This window comes from Lutra lutra, chromosome 9, assembly GCF_902655055.1.
Source record: "Lutra lutra chromosome 9, mLutLut1.2, whole genome shotgun sequence".
In the NCBI taxonomy this organism is placed as follows: domain Eukaryota; kingdom Metazoa; phylum Chordata; class Mammalia; order Carnivora; family Mustelidae; genus Lutra; species Lutra lutra.
In genome coordinates, this window is record NC_062286.1 from 127,152,526 (window position 1) to 127,175,358 (window position 22,833).

Here is a 22,833-nt window from a genome sequence, read left to right on the forward strand (position 1 = left end):
CCAGAGTGGCAACACTTCCCAGCTCAGGTCCCTAGGGTAAGCCTTTCCAAGAGTCCACTCACCCAAGCCTAACCCACCCCAAATGTATTCTGAGCGTTCCTCTCCCAGCGTATCTCCCCTAGAATACATCAGCTGTCACTCTCCTACGCCTGCCGCAAGCAGCTATCCATCAGGAAAGTACATTAGCCCTTTAGCTCCACTGGTCAAGGATAAGCTGGGCATTCGGGATGTCAGAACATTAACTTTGTGAGCAATATTCTGACTGTGCCAGTTTCCCTAGATATATACAAGCTATGTGTCTGTGTCCTGGAAGAAAAGGAATGACCTCATTCTTCAGAATTTCTCTCCCACAAAATCCAACTACTCTTAGGTTCCCAAGCAAAACCCAGGGACGCCCTAACTTGTACCTAAATCTTAGGATCTTGAACTAAAAGAAATGCTAAAGGTTACTGAATCCCTGTGACATGTGATTCCTACCCCCTACCTTAAGAATTAACTCAGCCTTAGTTTGAATACCCCTGGGGATGAGAAACTTACTACCAATCAAACAGTCTATTGCCCTCTCAGACAGCCCGATCCCTAAGAAAGTCTGTCCCCACAAGTCATCCCAAAAGTGAGTCATCTTCAACACAGCCTCCAACCCCGTGGGTCACGTACCTGTGGGCACCGCTGGGTCCAGCATTGGTTTCTCCCACGTGTTAATCTGCTCCCACGTAAATCCATTGGTCCCCAGGGCCACGCTATAACCACAGTTGCTGTAGTGCTCATCGAAGGAACAGCCACCTACAGACAAAAGAGATATGGGTAAATATATCCTTGTGTCTGAGACTTGGTTCGTTACCCCTGTCTCATCAGCTCTTCATTTACAGCTCTGAATGTTGAACTCCGGAGGAGATTTTAAAAAACAAAGAAAAAAAAGGCAAGCAAATTGGATTTTTATATTTGCTTTGGTGCTCTCAAGAAAGGTGTTGGCATCTGCAGGCACACCCCCCCCCCATTTAAAAAAGTTAATAAGGCCAGTTACATTGATTTCAATCTTCCTTCCTGAGAAAGTAAATAGCGATGTCTCATTCTAAGCAGGAAAAATGAATGCCAGGGCATGCCTCTGTGATTGCTTCCTGCCACAGGGAGAGACCCTGGGGACAGCAGAGAGAACACCAGCTCCAGAGCCCGGCCAGACCAGCCTCAGATCTCAGCCGTGCAGATGTGGGCCAGATGTGGGCCAGCTACAGTCCCACGTGCATCCCAGTCTCCTCACCTGTGACATGGAGGGAAAGAGCCACTGGACAGAAACACCATGAGGATGACATGGGGTAACAAAGCCAAGAGTAAGTGGCACAGAATAAATTCCCCACATCTGTGCCCTGTCCTAGGAAAGCAGTTGGTGAAAACTCCTGTTTCATGGCATAAAAATCAGATTTGTGGAAGAATCAGACAATCGTGTACTGGGAAGACAGTAAAGCCAACGTTCACAGTGTTTAAAGTCATCTACCATTTTAACAGGAAGTTGTATCAATTCAATTCTGACAAGGATTTATTAAGCATATGCTCAGGGGGCTGGAGGTCCCCTCCACGTGACGCTGACAAAGATTCAGGGCACAGAACCAGGGCTCCAAGGAGGAAATGCTGGTCAGCCTGGAGAAACAGGGGCCGTGACATCCTGAATGAGGACTAATCAGGGCTCTGGTGGACCCAGCAGGAGGGGTCCGAGGGGGAGGAAGCACACCCAGGGTGAGCTGGTGGGACAAAGCATTCTACGGCAGCTTCTGGACTCGTCTCCCAGGCCCAGTTTCACACCCAATCCAGCTCTGCCACTGCCTCCCCATCTCCTTGCTGCTCAGGTCTTATCACAGCACCATCTCCCCCCTTTCCACACTCCTGCTTCCCCATTACGCAGGTACAAATGGTTCTGATCCACATACAGAAGCCATCCCTCACTAGCCCCAGCCTGTGTCTACAGCCTCCCCTAACATCACACCACCTTCTCCACCAGCTGTCAAGGACGAAAGCCCTTCTCTGCACCCAGGCCTGGGATGTCCTCTGCTTAGTGGGGTGGAAGTCCTCTTGATAGGTATAATATGGAAGACAGTCACAACACCACTTAAAAAAAAAAAAAAAAAAAAAAAAAAACCTACATTGCCAAAGGCTCCAAAGGCTTTCTCCACTTTTCTTCCTTGCTGTGAATGAGAACGTGGCAGAGCTGGCCCTTAGCACCCCAATTTGGAGTCTTGGCTGGGTTAAGGAAAGCTGGACCTACTTTGTTAATACAGGGCTTTGGGCTTGAGTAGAGAGTATCCAATAACTTAGTCCAAAAAGGTTATAGGAATTTGGGGTGTCTTATGTAGATATCTAGATTAAAAAGCAGAAGAGAGGAAGAGAGGAATGCAAGAAAAAATAAAAAGCAGAAACCCGCAGAAGGTGACAGCCAGTAAGAAATTTCCTGTGAGGAAACTGGCTGATGCCTTGGGAGGAACTAAAATATAGAACTTCGTTTATTCATCCTTCAATTCAACAATTGTTGTTGTTTAAAGATGCATTTATTTGAGAGAACCCAGGAACACAAAGGAGGGAGTGGGGAGGACAGAGGAGGAGAAAGAGGGTCTCAGGCGGGATCCATGCCCAGTGCGGAGCCCAACGCAGGGCTCCATCTCACAACCTGGAGATCATGACCTCAGCCGAAATCAAGGTTCAGATGCTTAAATGAATGAGCTCCCCAGGCGCCCCCATTCAACAATTGTTTAGTGCAGATCCAACAGAGTCCGAGGCCCTGGCTATCCAGTGGTCCGTAGAAGCAGCCTGCTATCACTCTTCAGCAAGACAGACTGACAGTCAACAAGTCAATGAAGAAACCTGCATGCATTTCAGCATCGTGCCACAGAGGCTGCGGCTGGGGTGTGTGAGAGGGGACCACGGGCTTGGGGTCCCAGAAACAGTTTCCTGTCCTAGGCTCTCCTGTCCCTCCACTCCACCCAGCTCCTGGGAGAGAGCTGGCCACATGGAGCAGCCCTGGGAGGCTGGTAATCCAGAGAACTGCGGGAAGAAGGGTGGTGACCAGTATGCATGGACAAAGGTCAACAGGCAAGGACAGGAGGCCCAGGCCATGAGAGGAAAGGGTAGGAGAGGACACATCAGCCCGGGTACAGTGGAGGAGGAGGGCCTCTGAAAGGCGAGGAGGAAGGTAACCGATCAGCTTCCACTAGGCAGTAAGCATCAGAATGGCTGGGAACATCTCTGGCACATAGTAGGGCTTCGGTATCTGTTGAATGAATGAACCAATAATGCGACGGGACACCTGACACAGACAAAGCTCTGCTTGGAAGTAACAGTAACAGTGAGCACAGAGCCCCCTGTGCTCAGCCTCTCTCCCATCCCACCTAGGAAGCTCCCTCCCCACGTGGTCTGTGTGGCAAACCCCGAGTGATTCTCCCAAATCACTACAAACTTCCAAACTGCAGAAGAGTGTGAATGCCCCACGCCCACTACGTTTACAATTCAAAAACAGTGAGGGCAGCAGGTGTGTTGCTCTCCAGAAAGCCAACCTCCTTCCTCTACAATCTCCCTGCCATCACCTGCCAGGAGCCCAGCCTGGAGAGACAAATGAATCAGGTCAATGCCATGGACAACAGATCCTGACATGCTGGAATTGATAGGCAAGGGGCACATGCAGCATCTCCAGTGTCCACTAAAAACTTCTGCATCCTAAACGGAGACCAGCCTCCAGGGTTAGAGAAGGAAAGATTGGCCAAGACCACGCTACCTGTATGGCAAACTGTTTGGGTCTTCTCTCTTGTGCACACAAGAGATGGGGCACCTGGGTGACTCAGGTGGTTTAGGCATATGCCATCAGCTCAGGTCATGACCCCAGGGACCTGGGATGGTGCCCCATGTTGGGCTCCCTGCTCAGCACAGTCTGAGTCTCCCTCTTCCTCTGCCCCTCCCCCTACTCATGTGCACGCTTTCTCAAATAAATCAAATCTTAAAAAAAAAAAATTCTCTCTCCCCCCCTCTCCCTTTGCTCCTCCCTACCTCTATTTAAAAAGAAAAAGAAAAAAGAGAAAAGAAAGAGCACTGTGTCTCCAAGCCACTTCCATCTGGGGAAGACCAGGTAGGAAGCCCTAGAACTGCATATAACAAAGTGATATCCACCATTTGCACTTGCATGACTGGCCCATAAAAATGATTCTTACAAAAAGCCTTCCTCATCTGCCCCTGCTGTGAGGACCTTCAAAACTATAGGGGAAGGCAGTGGCATCAAAGGAAAAATGATGTGTAGATCCCTGAGACACGCGCTGGAAGAGAGCCAACCAGTCACCTGGGCAGCCGTATCAGCATTAACCTTCCAAGAGCAGAATAACAACTTGTCTTACGTTGCTGATCCCTCAGGGGTTAAGCATGACCCCAGCAGAAGCTTTTGCACCCTGACAAATGCAAGAAGCACGCTCTCCCTCAAGCACCTGCTCCATGCCAGGCCCTACACTAGACACTGACTACATATTTTATCTCATTTGCTTTCACTTAATGCTTGCAACCTGGTGAGGCAGGTTATTATCCCTATTATAAGTACAAGGTAATTAATGTACAAAGGAGTTAAGTGGCCTTCTCAACTCACATAGAAGGGAGTGTTAGAGCCAAGATTAATTCTGTGGTGACCTAACCGCACAACCCATGCTCTAATAGACCAGAGAAAGAATGTATTCCCCTAAACCAAGGACCAAGCCTTTCACTTATAAGGTTACGAGAGAGGATCATGCAGACAAAGGGCTTCCAAGGTGGTTGGGTCTCTCCATTAGAATGCATTCCTTTGCTTATTCTAGAAACATTTAACAAGGGTTTTTTGTTTGTTTGTTTGTTTTATGTGTACTGTGTAGAGGCACAGAATCGACATAGAGAATTCTCATGCTCATGTTGTTGGCAGAGCGCAGGGAAAGCCGGTCCCACCAACTTACACTTAAGGTGCAAAAATGCGAGGAACACCTTCACAGGGACGTGCTGAAGCCCTAAGATCCCGTTCAAAGGAGGGGGTCTGACCGATCCCCGAACTCCCCTCCAGCAACTCTAGCACTAATGCTCACAATCCTGCAGTGGCTCGATGAACACAGAAGCTGGAAATCCAGCATGTCAAGCCCGACAACAAAAAACGATCGAGAACAGGGAAAGAAAAAAAGAAGGTTCCTACATGTCTGCCTGCTAAAAGGGAGTTAGGTATTTGGTTCTGAGCTTCCAAAGGCCACCAGAAAAAGGAAAATCTGTTCAGATGTTGGACACTCTGTTCATAAGATAAAAGCCAAATCACACAGGGAAATTGCAACCATTCCAGGTGCCTAGCCCACACAAGAACTTCTCCACCGGGCCCATGGTAGCAGAAGTCCCTTTCCCCATCAAGAACAGTGTTTGAAACAAAATCCACGCAAGGAGTGCATGGCCAATGACATGAGACTGATCCTCACAGCCATTCTCAACATAAATCGGGAGTATTACCCAGACATACAAGCAGGGGGAAGCTACTCACTGGAACTCCATAGGATTCAATGTAGAGTCATCTGGCTTGACCCAGAGACAACTTTTAAAAGCTATCTGAGAGAGAAAAAAAAATACTTCAGGGTTGTTTTTTTTTTTTTTTTAAGCAATCCTCCCTGAATTTTCTTCCTCTCTACCAACAGATTGAGGAAGAGTGGTTATGAGCTCAAGATGATACATCCTGACAGCAGCCCACACTGCAGCTGGGACAGCCCCCCAGCTCGCATCTCCTCCTCGCTTCGGGGCCTGCGCTTTCTGGTGTGCAACACAGATCCCCAGGAAACTCTGCAATGGGAAAGGTTAAGGATTCCAGAGACTCAGCGAGACCTGGGAACTGTCAGGAGCCACAGAGATGCAGAGTTATGCCGCCAGCCAGGCACTGGCTCCTGAGAACCAGCAAGAAGAGGAGAAGGGAGAGCCCAGCTCTCATGCAAACACTTGATAATTTTGAGTCTCACTGCTGGTCCTCTTACTCTCAAAAATGGGGTTTACTCTCCTGGTGCAACTCCTTAGGTCCTTAATGCCTGACAAAAAAAGGCTCCTGGCCATCTCTCTGCAGGTGGTTGTAGTAGGCTACTTAAGGAAGACTAATGATTGGAAAGATCCCCAAAAGACTCCCATTTGGATGCTCACCTCATTCAATTTTGAAGAAGAGGCAGACCCATTTAACTGAGGTCAACCTCACCACAGTCATCCGTGGGGGGAGGGGGAACAAAAAACCCCGTAGCCTACTCCCACCCCAGGAATCAGGCTCAGCCTCCAGAGCACATGGCCTGGTTTGGAGAAGACCCACATCACCCGTGGGAGGACGGGGCAGTGCAGCCGCAGGCAAAGGACCCAGCCCTACCTCCTGGCACCCACGCAGAGGAGCGATTTCCCTGGATGGGTTGAGGTTGGAATGTGGCAAAGGCCCCAGATGCACTGATGTGAGTCAAACATAAAAAGTCAACAGAGAAATGGAAAACTGTAGCTAGGAAATTGGATTCCAAAAACCCATTTGGGTTTGGTAATGTATCGCATATCAGCATCTGTAAGGGAAGTAAAAATAGTGCAGGATACATACTTTAAGATACATTAAAGCATAAATAAAGTTTATAGTGCCAATCAGAATTTTTTTTTAAACATGAGCTCTTCTTTTGAAAATGAGAAAGGAATAGAATTCAATAAAAACATAAATGTGTCTGCCTCTGCATTTCTCAGATATGATCCTGTATTTTCTTGAACAGAATTAAGTTCTGAAGAAGAACTAAAAGATTTCCTGGGCTTCTGCTCTATGCCAGGCACGGCACTTGAGTTGTGTAAGTATGGATTTATAGATGTGTGTACACGAATGGAGGTAAGTCCAACTACCACCACTCTCTCTGCAAAAAGTCCAACTATAAAAATTTTCAACTTTATAGCCATAGTCTCGGTCACAACCACTCAACTCAGGCGTCATAAAGTGAAAGGAGCCGTGAGACAATACATGAACAAATGGATGTGGCTGTGTTCCAATAAAACTTTATTTACAAAAACAGGTGGTGGGTCCGCTCTTACCCAAGGACTGTCATCTGCCAACACCTCCTCTAAGAAAGAAGCGTTGCTTTCTCCATTTTACACATGGAAACTTGTCCTCAGAGTTACTAAGGGATGTGCCCAAATAAGAATTTCAGGGAGAAAGAAATGACCCCACAGAAAGCGGTAACAATACTATCATCTCCTCTTACTGGCCACTGTGCATCTGCCCGTCCCCGCAGGTCAGGCCATCTTGCGTGTACCCATTTTACAGTGAAGTAAACTAACCTGTATGAACTAGTAAAGTCAGGACATTAGTCTCAGGCTATAATGGTACCAAAGTCTGAGTATTTTCCATTGCTCCGGGCCTGCTGCTCTTACAACACTGTGTGTGTTCAGAGAATCCAAGTTTCATCCTGCTGTTACTGGGGCGGGGGGGGGGGGGGAACAGGGGAAGCCCATGCCTGTAACATCCAGTGGTGGAGGAAGAAAAGAGAGAAAACTGGACAAAACACCTTAAAAAGGGGCAGAAATTTGCCTTCACTTGCTCTACATGGCCAGTGCCCCTTCCAGCAAAGCTCATGACTTTGACAAACATGAGCATGAACCACCAAGGTGACGGGCCATGAGGAAGATGAAACCGTCACACCCCATCCCCTGGCAAGTATAGACCCAAAACTCAAAACCCTCATAGCCCACTCAATATCCTCCTCTCCGGGTGCTCTGAGGGTATATACAGCACTGGGGACCCCAGGAAAGGGAGAAATGAGACCACAGGACTGTGTCCCTCCAACTCCAAGCCCCAAAGCTCCATGAAAGCAGGGGAACGCCCTATATCTCTTCACTCAGCATCCAGTCCACCATCTATGCCTGACCTTATTGTTCCATGAATGGGTGACTACATGGCGGCAGGGGAGCCAGGCTGAGACCCCACAAGGGGGGCTCTGGTGCATCTCCCACTGGGCTTCCCTTGAGGGTCAAGATGAACTCAGTGGAGGACTCGGAGCATGGTAGGTCTGGAACTCACCCTGAGACAGAACCTTTTTTTTTTTTTTTAATATTTATTTATTTGACAGAGATCACAAAGAGGCAGAGAGGCAGGCAGAGAGAGAGGAGGGGAAGCAAGCTCCCTGCTGAGCAGAGAGCCCGATATGGCGCTCGATCCCAGGACCCTGAGATCATGACCTGAGCCAAAGGCAGAGGCTTTAACCCACCCAGATGCCCCAAGACTGGACCTTTTAAGAGCATTTACTCTGGTCCTGCAAATGCCCAGTACAGAGGGAAAGTCGGAACCCAGAATGTGAAGGGAAGACAAGGGATGAGCCCATGTGAAACCATTCAGGCTATCGAACAAGGGGAAGAGTGAGGTGAGATACGTGTGGGCCAAGGAGTCCTAAGAGGAGAAATGAGAGCGCCGGCAGCAGACCCAGAAAGAGAAGCCGGCTGCTCAAGGTTACCCGGTGAGCAGGGTGTGAGCGGGGCTAGGTAATCATGGCGCAAGGTCAAAGAGATGTGGACACAAAGCTACTGGGCAGACACAAATCCCAAGTAAATTTGAGCGAAAGTAACAACACCTCATGTCGGGTGCTGAACTATAGGCCGGACACTATTCTAAGTGCTCACCAATAGTAGCCCATTTAATTATCCCAATCACCCCATGAGACACATCACACATACATACAGGCCCGTTGTAGAGATGAGGAAATCAAAACTAGCCCAAGTGAAGCAGAGACAGTCAATTATCATATGGCTTCACTTACTTGTGGAGCATAAGGAATAACATGGAGGACATTAGGAGAAGGAAAGGAAAAGTGAATTGGGGGAAATCGGAGGGGGAGACGAACCATGAGAGACTGTGGACGCAGAAACAAACTGAGGGTTTTGGAGGGGAGGGGGGTGAGGGGTTGGATGAGCCTGGTGGTGGGTATTATGGAGGGCACGTATTACATGGAGCACTGGATGTGGTACATAAACAATGAATCTTGGAACACTGAAAGGAAATTAAATTTAAAAATTAAAGAGTAATTAGGAATAAGTGATAAACACACTAGAGTCATTAAACAAGTCAGGAATAAAGACTAGAATTCTTTAAAAAAAAAAAAAACTACCCCAAGATCACAGAAATCACAAGTGCCAGAGGGAGGCTTTGAACCCAGACTGACCAGCTCAGTCTGCATTCTTACCCATTACACCAGGTTGTCATGACCATGAACTTGGAAGGCAAGCTTGGCCTTCAAAGGAAGTTCTGGCTGAGACAAATGGGCGGCTATACAGCAATTCTCTAATCCCCGTGAGAGGAACATTGAGCCATCCTCCAAGTCTTCGGCCCCCAGTCACTGCCTCGGCTCAAGATGCCGGTCTGCAGTCCTGGAGGTCAAGGCAGGAAGACAGGCCTCTCTTCAATGTAGAGTGGAGGCCACAGTGTGCTGGGGAGAAGAAGAAATGGAGGTGGGGTCTCAGGCTAGTGTCTCTTCTCAGGGCCTCACAAGGCTAAAGTCAAGGTGTCAGTGAACTGCCATTTCTTTCTGGGGTTCAAGTCCTGTGTGGAACTCAGGTGGTATGGGGCAGAATTCAGTTCCTGGTTATCGGACGGAGGTCCATATCCTCTGCTTGGCTGCCATCCCTGGGATACTCTCAAGCCCCTAGAAGCTGCCCACGGTTCCTGGCTCTCATGCTCCAAATTTCCTGGAGCATGGACAGAGCACAGTCCTTTCTGAGGGCTTGTCCAATTCCGTCAGCTCCATCTAAGACCATCTCCATTTTGATTAACTTAAACCAGATGATTTGGGGCCTTCACTACGTCTGCAAAATTCCTTGACCTTCATCACTAACGTGACCTGATCATGGCAATGAAGTCCATCCTAATCATAGTCCCACCCAAGGAATGGGGATTACACAGGGCAGGCATGCCAGGGGCTAGAGGTCTTGGAGGCTCTTCCAGAATTCTGCTCACCTCAGTGGGTCACCCAGTCTGTGTCACCATGGCACAGCCAAACCACTGTGGCATAGAAGCGGCCATCAATAAGAAAAAAAGAACGAGCGGAGTTGCCTTCAATAGAGAAATTCAATGTTTACTGACATCGCACTTTGAATTGCATTAGGATCTGCATGTCACAAAACAATACTTTTTTTTTTTTTAAGATTTTTATTTATTTGACAGAGAGAAATCACAAGTAAGCAGAGAGGCAGGCAGAGAGAGAGGAGGAAGCAGGCTCCCTGCTGAGCAGAAAGCCCGATGTGGGGCTTGAACCCAGGACCTGGGATCATGACCTGAGCCGAAGGCAGCGGCTTAACCCACTGAGCCACCCAGGTGCCCCACAAAACAATACTCTTCTTTTGATTTGTCTAAGCATTTCAGAACGTAAAAACCATTCTTCACTGGCGGGCCGCATCAAAACCAGTGAAGGTCTAGAACTGGTCTGCAGGCTGCTCTGTGCGGACATTCACTTTAATGCCATAAAAATGTCTAATTTTAACCCAGTCCCAGAGAAGGACCATGTTTCACCATTTGAGTGTTTGTTGTCTGTATGAGGTCATGGGCTTCTTAACAGCTCTTTCCCAGTTCCCAGATGTAGAATATTTCTTCCTTATCTCAGGGGAGTGGAGAGGAGAATGTGTCTCCTGTTGTTTTGTCTTCCAAAGCTACATTCCTGACCAGTGGGATAAGGGCTGAGAGTAGCACAAGAGCTCCCCATATTTAAATCAGCACTTCCCCTACATCCCAGCATGTGTTCTCAGGGACCAAGAAAACAAGGCCAGAGCACATGACATTCTCAACACCACACAGGGGCAGGGCTGAGACTCAAGCCAGAGACTTCCTCCTGAGTCAGCTTTGAAAACCACGGCAACATCCAAGGTAGATTCAGCTACAAAATTGGTGGGGCTCCGTAGCTAACTAAAATACAGAGTCTCCTGCTAAAATATTAAGAATTTCAACACGGCCACAGCAGAGCCTAAAACAAAGAATGGGAACCCTTCCACGGGCCAGGCTCCGGGAGACTGCACAGATCATTCCCCCACAAAGCTGGCCCCGCTCTGTGGACAGCCGTATTCTATCAATAAAACACCCAACCCCCAAGCCTTCAAGATCCCATCCACTTGCTGGCAAATGCTTTGAAGGCTGGGCGATATCTAAGTGGGGCTTAGAATGGTGAGCAGCCTATCCCGAGTAGGTCAGCCTTGCCCCTGGAATGAATGTAAACCAGCCTTGCATAAATTGAATTCCTTTTTTTGAATATCTAATTGAATTTGCAGAAGTGTGTGCCAGGGGGGTGTTTAAATAAGTGCACAAATATGATAAGAAGGCCTTCACACCATTATATCTAATTCAGTAAGCAAAAATAATGGCAGGGCACATTCCAATTAGTGTTTGATTTATTTGCTTTAATAAATCCAATTAGTAGAATGTTTTATAAAGTCATCCAATGTCAAACACTCATGGACTCAACAGATAGAAACAATACTCCTAATAGGAAAAAAAAAAGTTTTAAAGCTTTTTGAACAGTGAATTTATTATAAATAAGATGATGTCTCTCTGATGGCTTGAGCTTTCCCCAAGGACCACAGAAAGTGTCTGATCTGTTCATTTGCTTTTTTCTCCCAAAGACTCCATGAGGCAGCACGGGTTAATCTGGCCCATTATAATAAATCCAGGAACAAAAACAACAAAGGTGGAAGTTAGCAAAGGGACTTCAAGGGAGAGTAATGAACTTGCTGCTGGGTCTTCTAGACCAGAGACGTGTTTGGACTTCCAAAGGCAGCTCAGGAGAGCAGGAAAAGGGCTGACGGAAAACAGTGGTGTTCCAGAACCTGATTCAGCACTCCCATGCCCTGTGTAGAGTCCACCTATCTACTGGAGAGGTCAGCAAGCTTGGTGGCCCTCAGGCACGCCCACTTTGGGCAGTGGATGGTGTTTTTTGTCCACTGAGACATACACAGATGGGGATCAAAAGTGTGGAGTCTGGAACAAGCAACCCAGCTCTGCTATTTGGGACAGCAATTAGCTTTGTGACCTTGGCCAAGTTATTCAACTTCTGTGTTCCTCAATTTCCCCATCTGTAAAACGAGAATGATAACAGCACCTATCTCTTAGGGTTGTTACGAGGATTGGGTCAATTTCATGTTTACCCACCAAGACGTAGACTAGTGCCTGGCAAATAGGTACCAACTGAGTATTCACTAATGTTCAATCCCAATGTATGAATTAGACATGGGGAAGAGAGCTACGTTATATATTACATTCAGGTGACACAATCTCATAAATAATACTTTAAAGAAAGTACCTGAGGGCGCCTGGGTGGCTCAGTGGGTTAAGCCGCTGCCTTCAGCTCAGGTCATGATCTCAGGGTCCTGGGATCGAGTCCCGCATCAGGCTCTCTGCTCAGCAGTGAGCCTGCTTCCCTCTCTCTCTCTCTCTCTCTGCCTGCCTCTCTGTCTACTTGTGATCTCTCTCTGTCAAATAAATAAATAAAATCTTAAAAAAAAAAAAAAAGTACCTGAGTTGGCCCTTCGTTTCCTGTACAGATCAGCAGCATCCGTACTCTAAGTCCAAGCTTCATTCTCCACTTACTGCTGTGAGACCCTGGGCAAATCACCTAATCTCTCAGGCTAGAGAGTCTATCCCCGTAACAGAAGGCAAGAAGTTAAACTCTCTCCAATGGCACTTGAAATCCTGATACCCTGTGAAATGGTGACTGTGTCCTCTACCATGATGACCGAACTCCATTTGCTGAGATACACACTGTCAGGCATCCCCAGGAGCTAGAAGTCTCCGTCCAGACCAGCATCTCTGCGTGGTCTGCCACGGTGTTCAGTCTGGTCCGTGTGGTACAAGAACGTGGTGGCCAATGTGGCAGGCACATCTCCGTCTTTGCACACAAGCCAGCCCTCCCTGGCACCAGTGTCCAAGCAGACCCGAGAGAAAGCATGCAGGAGAGGTGGCAATGCTGCAGGGACAGTGCCATGTAGTGTGTCCAGGAGAAAAGAGCAAAGGAGAAGCCATGTGTGGGGTCATCGCTCAGCTTCAACCAGTCAAGGGAAAGATCAGGGAGCAGGGGAGAGATTGGGCACCTTCGGTTAAGAGTGAAGGCAGCTCAATCTGGAGACCGGCTACAGAGTCCACCAGCCTGAAAAGTGGCTCCACCCAACTGGGCACATCTTCCTCCCTGTGCCCCACCACCCAAAACAGCGTGGGGTCAGATCCGGGGATTCCACTGCTCTCCCCCATTTAAGGGGGGAGGGCACAGATCATCTGGCCCAGCTCCTAATTTTACAGGTGGGGTAACCACGAAAAGCACAAAGCTGCAGAGAGGGGTGCAGAGCTGGGATGGAACCCCACTCTCCTGGCCTGGGGCCAGAGCTCTGCCTACTCAGAATAGCATCTTTCATCTTCTCTCACACAACGGAGATGTCTTTTTCATGTTTATTTCTGCAGGAGCAGGGAAGGAAAGAGATGGCCGCGGGTCATAATCCCACGTCTGGCAACCTTTTTTATCTGTCAGGAGAAGGTGAGTCAAGGTTTCCTCTACACATTAGGATGGGCTTACAGAGCTCCCTGGCAGGCACTGTGCCATCTTCTGACAGCCTGTAAAACCCACACCAAGCTCTTGGGGGGCTAGGGTCTTTGCACTTCCTCCTTCACTGCCTACCACGCTCTCGCCATTAGCATTTTGTGTGGCTTCATACAGCTGGCGTGGGCACTGCCCACATCAAAACACCACCTCTGAACATCTGGGAAGGAACTGGCCCCCTCCCATCTCCAGTTCATGATTACCGTATCACCTTTTTTGTGTGCAGTGTGGTTGTGACTCACCCCTTAATAACTCAGAAATTATTTACTCATTCACTTATTCATATTCTACTTTCCTAAGGTGGACCTGGGTGCACCAGGGAGGGAAGCAGGCGTCTGTTTTATTTGCTGCTGCATCTTCAGGACTGTTCAAAGAGCTGAGCATCTTGATGTTTAAGAGTTTGAGGAAAAGTCGGTGAACGCCAAGTGAATGAATGAATGACTGAATGAATGAATGAATGAATGGAACCAAGTATGGTCAAGCCTCAGGACTGAATAACTCACCATCAGAAGATGATGTATGGCTTGGTTCTGGCACTTTCTTTGTGACCACCAGTGGAGCAGAGAAAATCTCTGAGCCTCCACACCTCCATCGGTAAAGAAGCTAGCATTTACTGAGTGCTTCCATGGGCTGTGCACTGTGCTAAGGCATTTCGATAGATATTTCATTGTATCCCCAAAGGGCCCCATGAGATACCTACTATCACTACCCACACTTTATGCATGATGAAACTGAGAACCAATTAGATAACTTGCCCCAAATCTCCAAGTTAGGAAATGGAAGGGCTGGGATTTGAACCAAAGAACTCCTATCCCAAACATCACATTCTTAGCCCCCGGGTGACACCACTCAAGTGACCACCAACATTGTTACCACTACAGGAATTCCTAGCTTTTGAAAAACCTCTTCTGCAAAGTAACTTTTTGTTTTTTTAAAGATTTTATTTATTTATTTGACAGACAGAGATCGCAAGTAGGCAGAGAGGCAGACAGAGAGAGAGAGGGAAGCAGGCTCCCAGCTGAGCGGAGAGCCTGATGCAGGGCTTAATCCCAGGACCCTGAGATCATGACCTGAGCCAAAGGCAGGGGTTTTAACCCACTGAGCCACCCAGGCACCCCAAAGTAATTTATTTCTAACATATAATTTATTCAGAAGGGGGAAAAAAAAAAGAGAAGCAGCCACATTTTGTAAGCCTCCATTGACAAGACCTGCCTAGCAAGGCCAGCTTTCTGTGTCTCCCCTCACTGTCCTAGTGTTCAAGGTCATGTGCAATCACTGGTCCACATGGGGCTCTCTTTGTGACTCTGGTGCTCCCTTTGACCCGATTCCAGACCTCAGCTCCATTAGTGACCTAGCTCACAGATCCTCAGGAGAGACCGTGGCCAGGTGCTCCCACCTGGCCCAGCAAGGAGCACGCCCTTGTAATATTCACTTCTGAGACATCGAGAATGCCTGAGAGGGGACATCTGCAGGTCATTTAAAGCTTTCCAGGGCTTTACATTTTTTCGACTTTGGTTTAAAAAAAAAAAAAATCAGCCTTCTGTGCCCACTCTCTGACTCTGAATAATGAAGTTCCGGGCACTTTACGAGCACTACCCGATTTCCCCTTAGAGCATGCCAGTGAGTTCTTTGGGATTCAGCATGTCATTGTGCAAGGTTGGAACCTGAGGCTCAGAGAAGTAACTTCCTCAAGGCCACACAGGTGGTAAAAGGCAGAGTAAGGAAGAGAAGGACTTTCAGTCTGACCCCACAGCGCAAGCCTTCTCAGCTGCATCCTGTGTCTTGCGTGAAGAAACCACACTACACACCCCCAGTCTGGCAATTCTTACTCTTCCTGCTTATCATCTCTGAATTAATTCAGCCCATGCCTGCAGGTCATCCATTAACCCTACACTTTTATCTACTGTGTACCAGACCTCATTCGAGGCCCCAGAGAGAGAGCAGGGATGCCCAGCCGTGCGCCCCTCCTTCACAGAGCTCATGTTCGAGGTGGGGGGGCCTGGCAATGAAAACACGGAGAAATGAAGCAGGTAAGCACCCCCCTCGCTGTATTCATCTGTCATCGTGTCTTGAATGTGATGGGCCCTCCATAAAAACATCTGCAAGGTACGGAGACAGAGAGAGTCTCACTGAGCAGCTACTCCTTGCCGGGCAACAGGCCAGCCATTCTGCGCCATCTCGCTTAATCCCCGCAGCCATCCTACGGTGCAGAATTACTCATTCTCACTGCAAAGACAAAGGAACTGAGACGCCAGTAAGAATCCGGTCCAAGTTCCCTTCACTTGTGGATTCTGACTCTGCTTCCTTTCCCCCAAAGGCCATCATCTCTCTGTCGCACGAGGCCGTGCACGCAAAAGCCTCAGACACGCTGAGGACCACTCGGCAGATACCGGTGTATGTACTCGCTTGACAGAAGTATATTAATATTTAATGACGTAGAGTTGCATATAGTCAATTAAACTCAATAATAGCATCTGGTCTTACATAAATCACCAAACTGCTGATTGTAAAGATAAAATATTTCCTGAGGTCTGAGTGCTACGGTAAGTATACTGGGTGTGAGACGCTCCCTCAAAAGAGTTAAGCTGGGCAAACCTGGCCGGGGCCGCCAACTGGGCCTCATCTACCATGGGGCATTAAATGTGCATTAAATGGAGGATGGAGGGTTTTTGAGGGCAGAGCATGAAGGGGCCTCGAGTAAGGGAAAGCCCTGCCAGTTACCTGGAAGGCACGGCTGGGTCCGTCCAATCAGGAACTGCGACGGCGCCCCGGGTAAGAGCGTTAGGGCTGCGCTGGCAAGACCCGCCACTCAATACTAAGCCTGCCCGCGCTCCCCCTCTCTCCAGGGCTGACCCTTTAATTCCCCAGAGAGGCAAATCTCGCCAAGAGGGGCACCCACAAACGTGAAGCAGGGCGCTCTCCCAGTCAGCAAGGAAGTGGCTTCTGATGAACATTTCACAAAGATAGAGCAGGGCAGTCACTAAAATTCCTTAGCATGAGAAACAGACCCAAGGACCTCAGAGCGGCCCCAGCTCCGCCTCTCCACTGCCTGGGAGATCCTGCCCGGGACCCATGAACACTTCTCTCATCCTTGGCTCAGGCACAGGGCAACGACTGAAAATGCCCAAGGCACACGGTCCTCTGAGCGCAGCCCCGACAGCACGAACTCCACCCCAGGCTCCAGCTCTGCGGAACAGAAATGAACTTCTAACAAAGCCACCACTTGCTAAATCACATCACAGCTCAGGTTCTGACAGAACAAGAGCGGTAGATGGTCTCCAAGACTGAATATCAGCCTAGAAGACAGGAGCCCCACATTAGACCGGGCCCTGCCACCAGCTGGCTACGTGCCCGAGTCACGTTCCACTTGAAACTGATCTGGCTTGAAGCCCCTCAGGGGCTCTCACAGGACCTCACAGTGATGCCTGTGACAACACCGGAAAAGGTGAAAACTTCAACGGGATTGAAATCAAGGGCTCACAATAAAAACTATCACAGACATCTGGAGGACACTGAAATGGATTTAAATGCAAATGGCAGAGCGACAGTTGTTAGCATCTGGGGGAAGTAAGTTGAACCTCATGTGCCTGGAATTAAGTGGGTTGGCCATGTCTTCCTTGCACACTGCCAACCCACACAGATCAGAAACACACAGTATCCACCAGGTAGAAAACCGAGTCTCTGGCCCCCTAGTGGGTAAGACCTTGTTTGAGACCCTTGGAAGTCTCTCTTCTTTGCTGTCTCTTACCTGTAGCCAGAAAATGAAATCTTCAGGGGGGAAAAAAAATACATTATGAGCAAATTAAAAAAAAAAAAAAAAAGGAAAAAGCAAAAGAAATCATTGTGAAAACTTAAAGAGTAGACGTCTAAAAATGATCTACACGGGAATGTGAAATAGGCTTCAGAAAATGTCAGCATCCTGAATCCGATTCAAAGAGACCCAGCCCTTGAAACAGGAAGATAAAGCCACCAGCAGGGACTTGTCGCTTAATAAAGGACTTCACGGGAAGCGGAAATGCAAAATGCATGGAAACCAGCATCAGTGAGAAAGATGGTGGCATAAATGTAAATTTATCAAACCCTCCAACCTTAACACCGACCGAAATGAAGAAAACAATGCAAAAGTAGCAGAGAAACAGTAAAGCTTGAGGCCACGGTGCTACGACTTTTTCTCACAGACTTAAGAGGATGGGAGATGACTGGGGCCCACCCAAAGTGCCCAGTGTTTTACACACCATAGAACTCATTCTTGAGAAAATGGTGGGTGTGAGGGGAAGTGGCTAAAACCCTGGGAAACCCAGGACACTCTGCCAGTGGAATGTCACGGGTCGTGGGAAAGACGGAAGACACCAGACGGGAGCACCTGCTGCGGCTTCCATCAATAGCATTCCAAGGCCTCAGCAGTTTCCAGTGTCTACAGCCCAACCCATTCTCCCTAGAGATCCTGGGACCTTCTCTCACCTGGGAGCGCCCCAAAACTTGAGCAGGTTTAAGAGCTGGGGGTAGAGTGAAAGCAATGAGCGCGGGCAAAACGATTTTCCAGGTGAGGACCGACAGCCGCCACGGAAGCCAAAGCGATCATGAGTGAGGACTGCCCAACTTCTCCCCACCTGAAACCAGCTGAGAGAAGCTTCCACGTCCCACCAGCAAGCACGGGAACACGTCCCCCAGGCACTGTGACCAAAAAGAGTGGGCGGAGGGAGCTGGCAGCAGAGAGCCCTCCCGAGGCCTCCGGAGCGCCGGCCATTAGCGAAGCAAAGCTGCCACCCGAGCACGCTGTAACCCGGGGATGGCAAGCATCTTGGGGGCCAGCCCATGGCCATGGGACCTTGGACAAGCCAGTTTACCTCTTGGGGTTTCCACTTCCTCCGTAAGAAGATAACACTGTATTCACACTTGGTGTGTGTACAGACACTGTAAACTATGCATACTTTAACATATATATTTACGGATATAAATATTCCATGAATCTAAACTACGTTTCAACTTCCACTGTCTAGATCCCTAAAATGTCCCTGACTACGCCAAAAGCCCCACCTCCAACCCCCAGAAGGAAATTACAATGAAGGAAAAGTTGGAGTCCTATAGCAGTTGTTAAAGTGGTTAAAACGCACTTTAAGAAAAAAAGGGGAAAAAAAAAAAACCTATCTTACTTTTGATAATTTGATAAAATATCTGCCAATCTTAATATACCGGCCAGTCCTTGGGAAGGTACTGTGACAGCGGCTGCACAGGCGGAGAGCCCTGAAACTAGCTCGCAGGATGCAGGAAGGGGGCAAGGAGCAGGGTCCAGCCCCAGAAGCCGTCAATGTCCTCACGTGCCGCAGGGCCACCCTGTGGTCTGGAATTTATGACCCTCTGCGGTCCCCCGCACAGCTGCGCCGCTCACCTTCCTCACTTAACAGACGTCAGGCAGAGACGGGGGGCAAGATCTGTACCAGTCACCAACACGGTTACTCTCATGCATTTCGGATTTTTTTTTTTTTTTTTTTTTGCCTTGGGGAGAAAAACATTCAGCAACTATGCTAGAAAACACTGCTATTATCCACGGTTCTGGCAAAATACCATAATTCAGACATTTGCCTGGTTGGCTAAACCATGCTGAGACGAACAGGTATTTTAGACTCTTAGGAATTTTCCCAGTACTCCTCCCTTCCCTTCTCCTTGGCAGCTCCTTCCATGCATCCATCACAGCCTTGAACCTGTAAGCTGCTTCGGGATACCTTAAAGCTGGTTACCTTTATCCCCTTCATTCCCTGCAGGTTGTGTGGTTGAAGGCATTTCTCACCAGAAGCCCCAAGCTACATCATGTGACACGCCCCAGACCACAGCCCCTAGGACTCCTGCTGCACACCTGGGAGTTTGGAACTGCTCTGATTCATTTTTCAGTACAATCACCCTCATCTCCATCAATTAGCTTTTTTTTTTAAAGATTTTATTTATTTATTTATTTGATAGAGAAACAGTGAAAGAGGGAACACAAGCAGGGGCAGTGGGAGAGGGAGAAGCAGGCTTCCTGCCCAGCATGGAGCCCGATGCAGGGCTCGATCCCAGGACCCCGGGATCATGACCCAAGCTGAAGGCAGATGCTTAACGACTGAGACAACCAGGCACCCCTCCGTCAATTAACTTTTCCATAGATTTCTCTCTGCTGCTTCTCAACAGTCCTGGGAGACAAAACTCAAGGCAAACCTCAAGAAACAGAGCTCTGCCCTAGCCAGCCACCCCGTTATACCAGTAACTTGCAGGGAGACAGCAACGTACTTCATACTGGACCCGGTGGCAATTCTCACATTCTCCTTTATCATGTCCTCGTTATTTTGGAAATGATCAATGTTACAAGGCAAGACAGGGAGACTCCATCGGCTTTTTAACTGAAAACAGACTAGAGGAAGGATGTTGACGGAAGGCGGGCTTAAAGGCTTAAAGGACCTTCGTTCCTTCTCCTCCCCAGGGAGCCTACAGTTCGCACCAGCCTCAAACCCAACAGATCACTGAGAGTAACATGCTGAGTCTCCACACGGTGCTGAGCCCCTGGAGAACTCCCTTGGTACCCACGAGAGATTCGAGAGCACAGTAAGAAGCCACTGCACGAAATAAATTCAAACTGACGGAGGTGGAGGGGATTACAGAGCACAAAGACTTCTTTGAAATTAATCACAAAAGAACGTTTTCTTAAATCATGGTGCCCCCTCCAAAAAAATCTCCCATATTTATCTTAGGCACTTTATCTTGGTGTACACACACACATATACACACACAACCTCATAGAATTTCTTAGGGGCGTTAGCAGGAACAATAAACACACAGAACCTAGAAAAAAGTCTGGCACATTTTAAGAGCTAAATATATATTAGCTATTATATTGTTATTAGGAGTTGAGTGCCTGTAAAATGTATTCATAACTTAACACCACACATTTTGAAAAGTTACAGCTGTTGATAGATATTAACCAGTAACTATTCTACTCACCCATAAGTCACATCTATCTAAAATTCCTATTAGCACCAGTACATTTGACAACATGGCCTTTTTGGTGTCATTAACATCTGAAAGGTGTTCATCCTATAGGGGTATCCAATCCACATTTACTTATTCATAAAACTCTATGTGCATATATAGGTCAGGATTATTAGCTTTATTCTAATAATAAAATAATACATTTCTACTGCAAATAATTTTTTAAAAAATTTAAGAACACAATCCCCTCCAAACTCACCTCTCCAAGAGGCACCACAGATCTACGGATTTTGAATTTTCTCCCCACTGACATATAAATTTATTTTCTAAGAAAAACTGGAACCAAAGTGAACATAAAGCTTTGCAACCTGCTTTCAAAGTGCATTAGTACATGAGGAATGTTTTTTGCAAAATGTTCTAAAATCTAATTTTAATGGTTGCCATCCTATATGCCAATAATTTACTAAACTGAGTCCCCTTTTATTTTTCTTGTTTCCTTAGTTTATTATTCATAAGGAGATAAGCTTCAGAATATCTCTACATTGGTTTCCTCTGGAAAAATTGTGAAAGTTCAGTCTCTGGGGTCAAAGGACATGCTAATTTTATACAGAGATCATCCAATCGACCTTCCAGAATAGTTGTTCCAATTAATACTCCCTATCTGCAATGCGTGACACTGCTCATTTCTTCTACATCCTCACCGCTGCTAAGTATCACTGTTTTAACTTTTGTAAGATTTTATTTATTCATTAGAGAGAGAGAGAGAGACAGAGAAAGCACAAGCAGGGGAGAAGCAGAGGGAGGAGAAGCAGACTCCCCACTGAGCTGGGAGCTGGACATGGGGTTCGGTAACAGGACCTGGGGATCATGACCTGAACTGAAGGCAGACACCTACCCATCTGAGCCACCCAGGCGCCTCACGGTTTTTCATCTTTGCCAATTTAACTGGTGAAACACAGAGGTTTTTATTTTAAAGTTACTAACATAGGCAAGATTGAAGGTTTTTCATCCGCTTGACTGGCCACTGGTATTTCTTCATCTGTAATTACCTGTTCACATACTTCACTCATTTTATGATCAAGCTGCTTATCAGTGTGTGAGCTGCTAAGTATCCTAACTTGTGAGCGCTCTTAACGTAGTGAAGACATTAACTCGTTTTCTGTATCCTTAGACACTTCTCTAGTTCCTTTTCACCTGTGAGTCATTTCTGCCATATGGACATAGCTGAGTATCAAGTAAAATCTGCAAATCATCCCCCGTTCTGGCTGGACGGCCCACAGAGACTATCTGATACTCTGGTATTTGATGCTACGGAAGAAATAAATATTCACCTGTACCAGCTTTTGATTCTCTTGTTAAATTATGAATACATTTAAATCTTTAATTCGTCGAGAAATAATTTTAATGTATAATGTGGCATATGAGTCTAACTCTATTTTACGTTTTGAAGTATTTTCGTTATTGTTCGAGCACGACTGCATAATCCAGCTACTCCTTGATAACTGCTGTACGTTAAATGCTTACATAGACATGAGTCTGAGTTTCTAGCTGTTCCATTGATCTAGGTGTCTAAATGTATCAGTACCAACATACTGTAATTATTATGGATCTGAGCAGGGCATAATTAGTGGTAATGCTGGAGATCAGTTCAGGAAATAGACGGGGTTTAAATTGCTGTCCTATCTCTTCCCAGCTACATGGCCTTGGGACTTGCTCATGTCTTGGTGCTTCAGTTTCTTGGTCAACAAAACATCAGTAATCATCATCTCTTCTTCATAAAATTGTTGTGAAAGTTACAATGCCTTTATGGATAGGAAATGCCTGGAGTAGCATGTGGCATAGAGTGGGTGCCCAATATTAGCTACTTCAGAGTTTCCCAGAGCTGCTCTAAAATACCGACATGATGTCCTGCCTCATGGCTCTGCAGTCTAGAAATCCAAAATCAGCAGGTGGGTACGTAGGGTTGGTTCCTCCTGAGGGTCATGGGAGAAGCTCCCTCCAGCTCCTGGTGGTTTGCTGGAAATCTTTAGTGTCCCTTGGCTTCGAAGTGCACGACTCCAACCTCTGCAATCATGTTCACGGCATTCTCTTATTTCTTCACACCATGTTGTCTCTGTGCGCGTCTCAGGGTCAGAATTTGCCTTTTTCTAAGGGCACCACTCTTGACGTGTCAGGGCCCACCCTAAGGACCTCATCTTCACTTGGTAAAATCTCCAAAGGCCCTATTTCCAAACAAGGTGACATTCTGAGGTACTCAGAGTTAGGACTTCAACATATATCCTTCTGGAGAACA

The 22,833-nt window shown here is 47.4% G+C and overlaps 1 protein-coding gene across 12 annotated transcripts in view; it reads right to left on the reverse strand.

Moving 5' to 3' along the window:
- PTPRT (protein tyrosine phosphatase receptor type T) overlaps nucleotides 1–22,833 on the reverse strand; it is a 1,067,282-nt gene that overhangs the window by 802,568 nt on the left and 241,881 nt on the right. For all 12 annotated transcript variants that reach the window (XM_047746505.1, XM_047746499.1, XM_047746504.1 and 9 more), the window contains exon 2: nucleotides 658–783. In XM_047746505.1, the coding sequence (XP_047602461.1) occupies nucleotides 658–783 (126 nt within the window). The remainder of the gene's footprint in view (nucleotides 1–657; nucleotides 784–22,833) is intronic.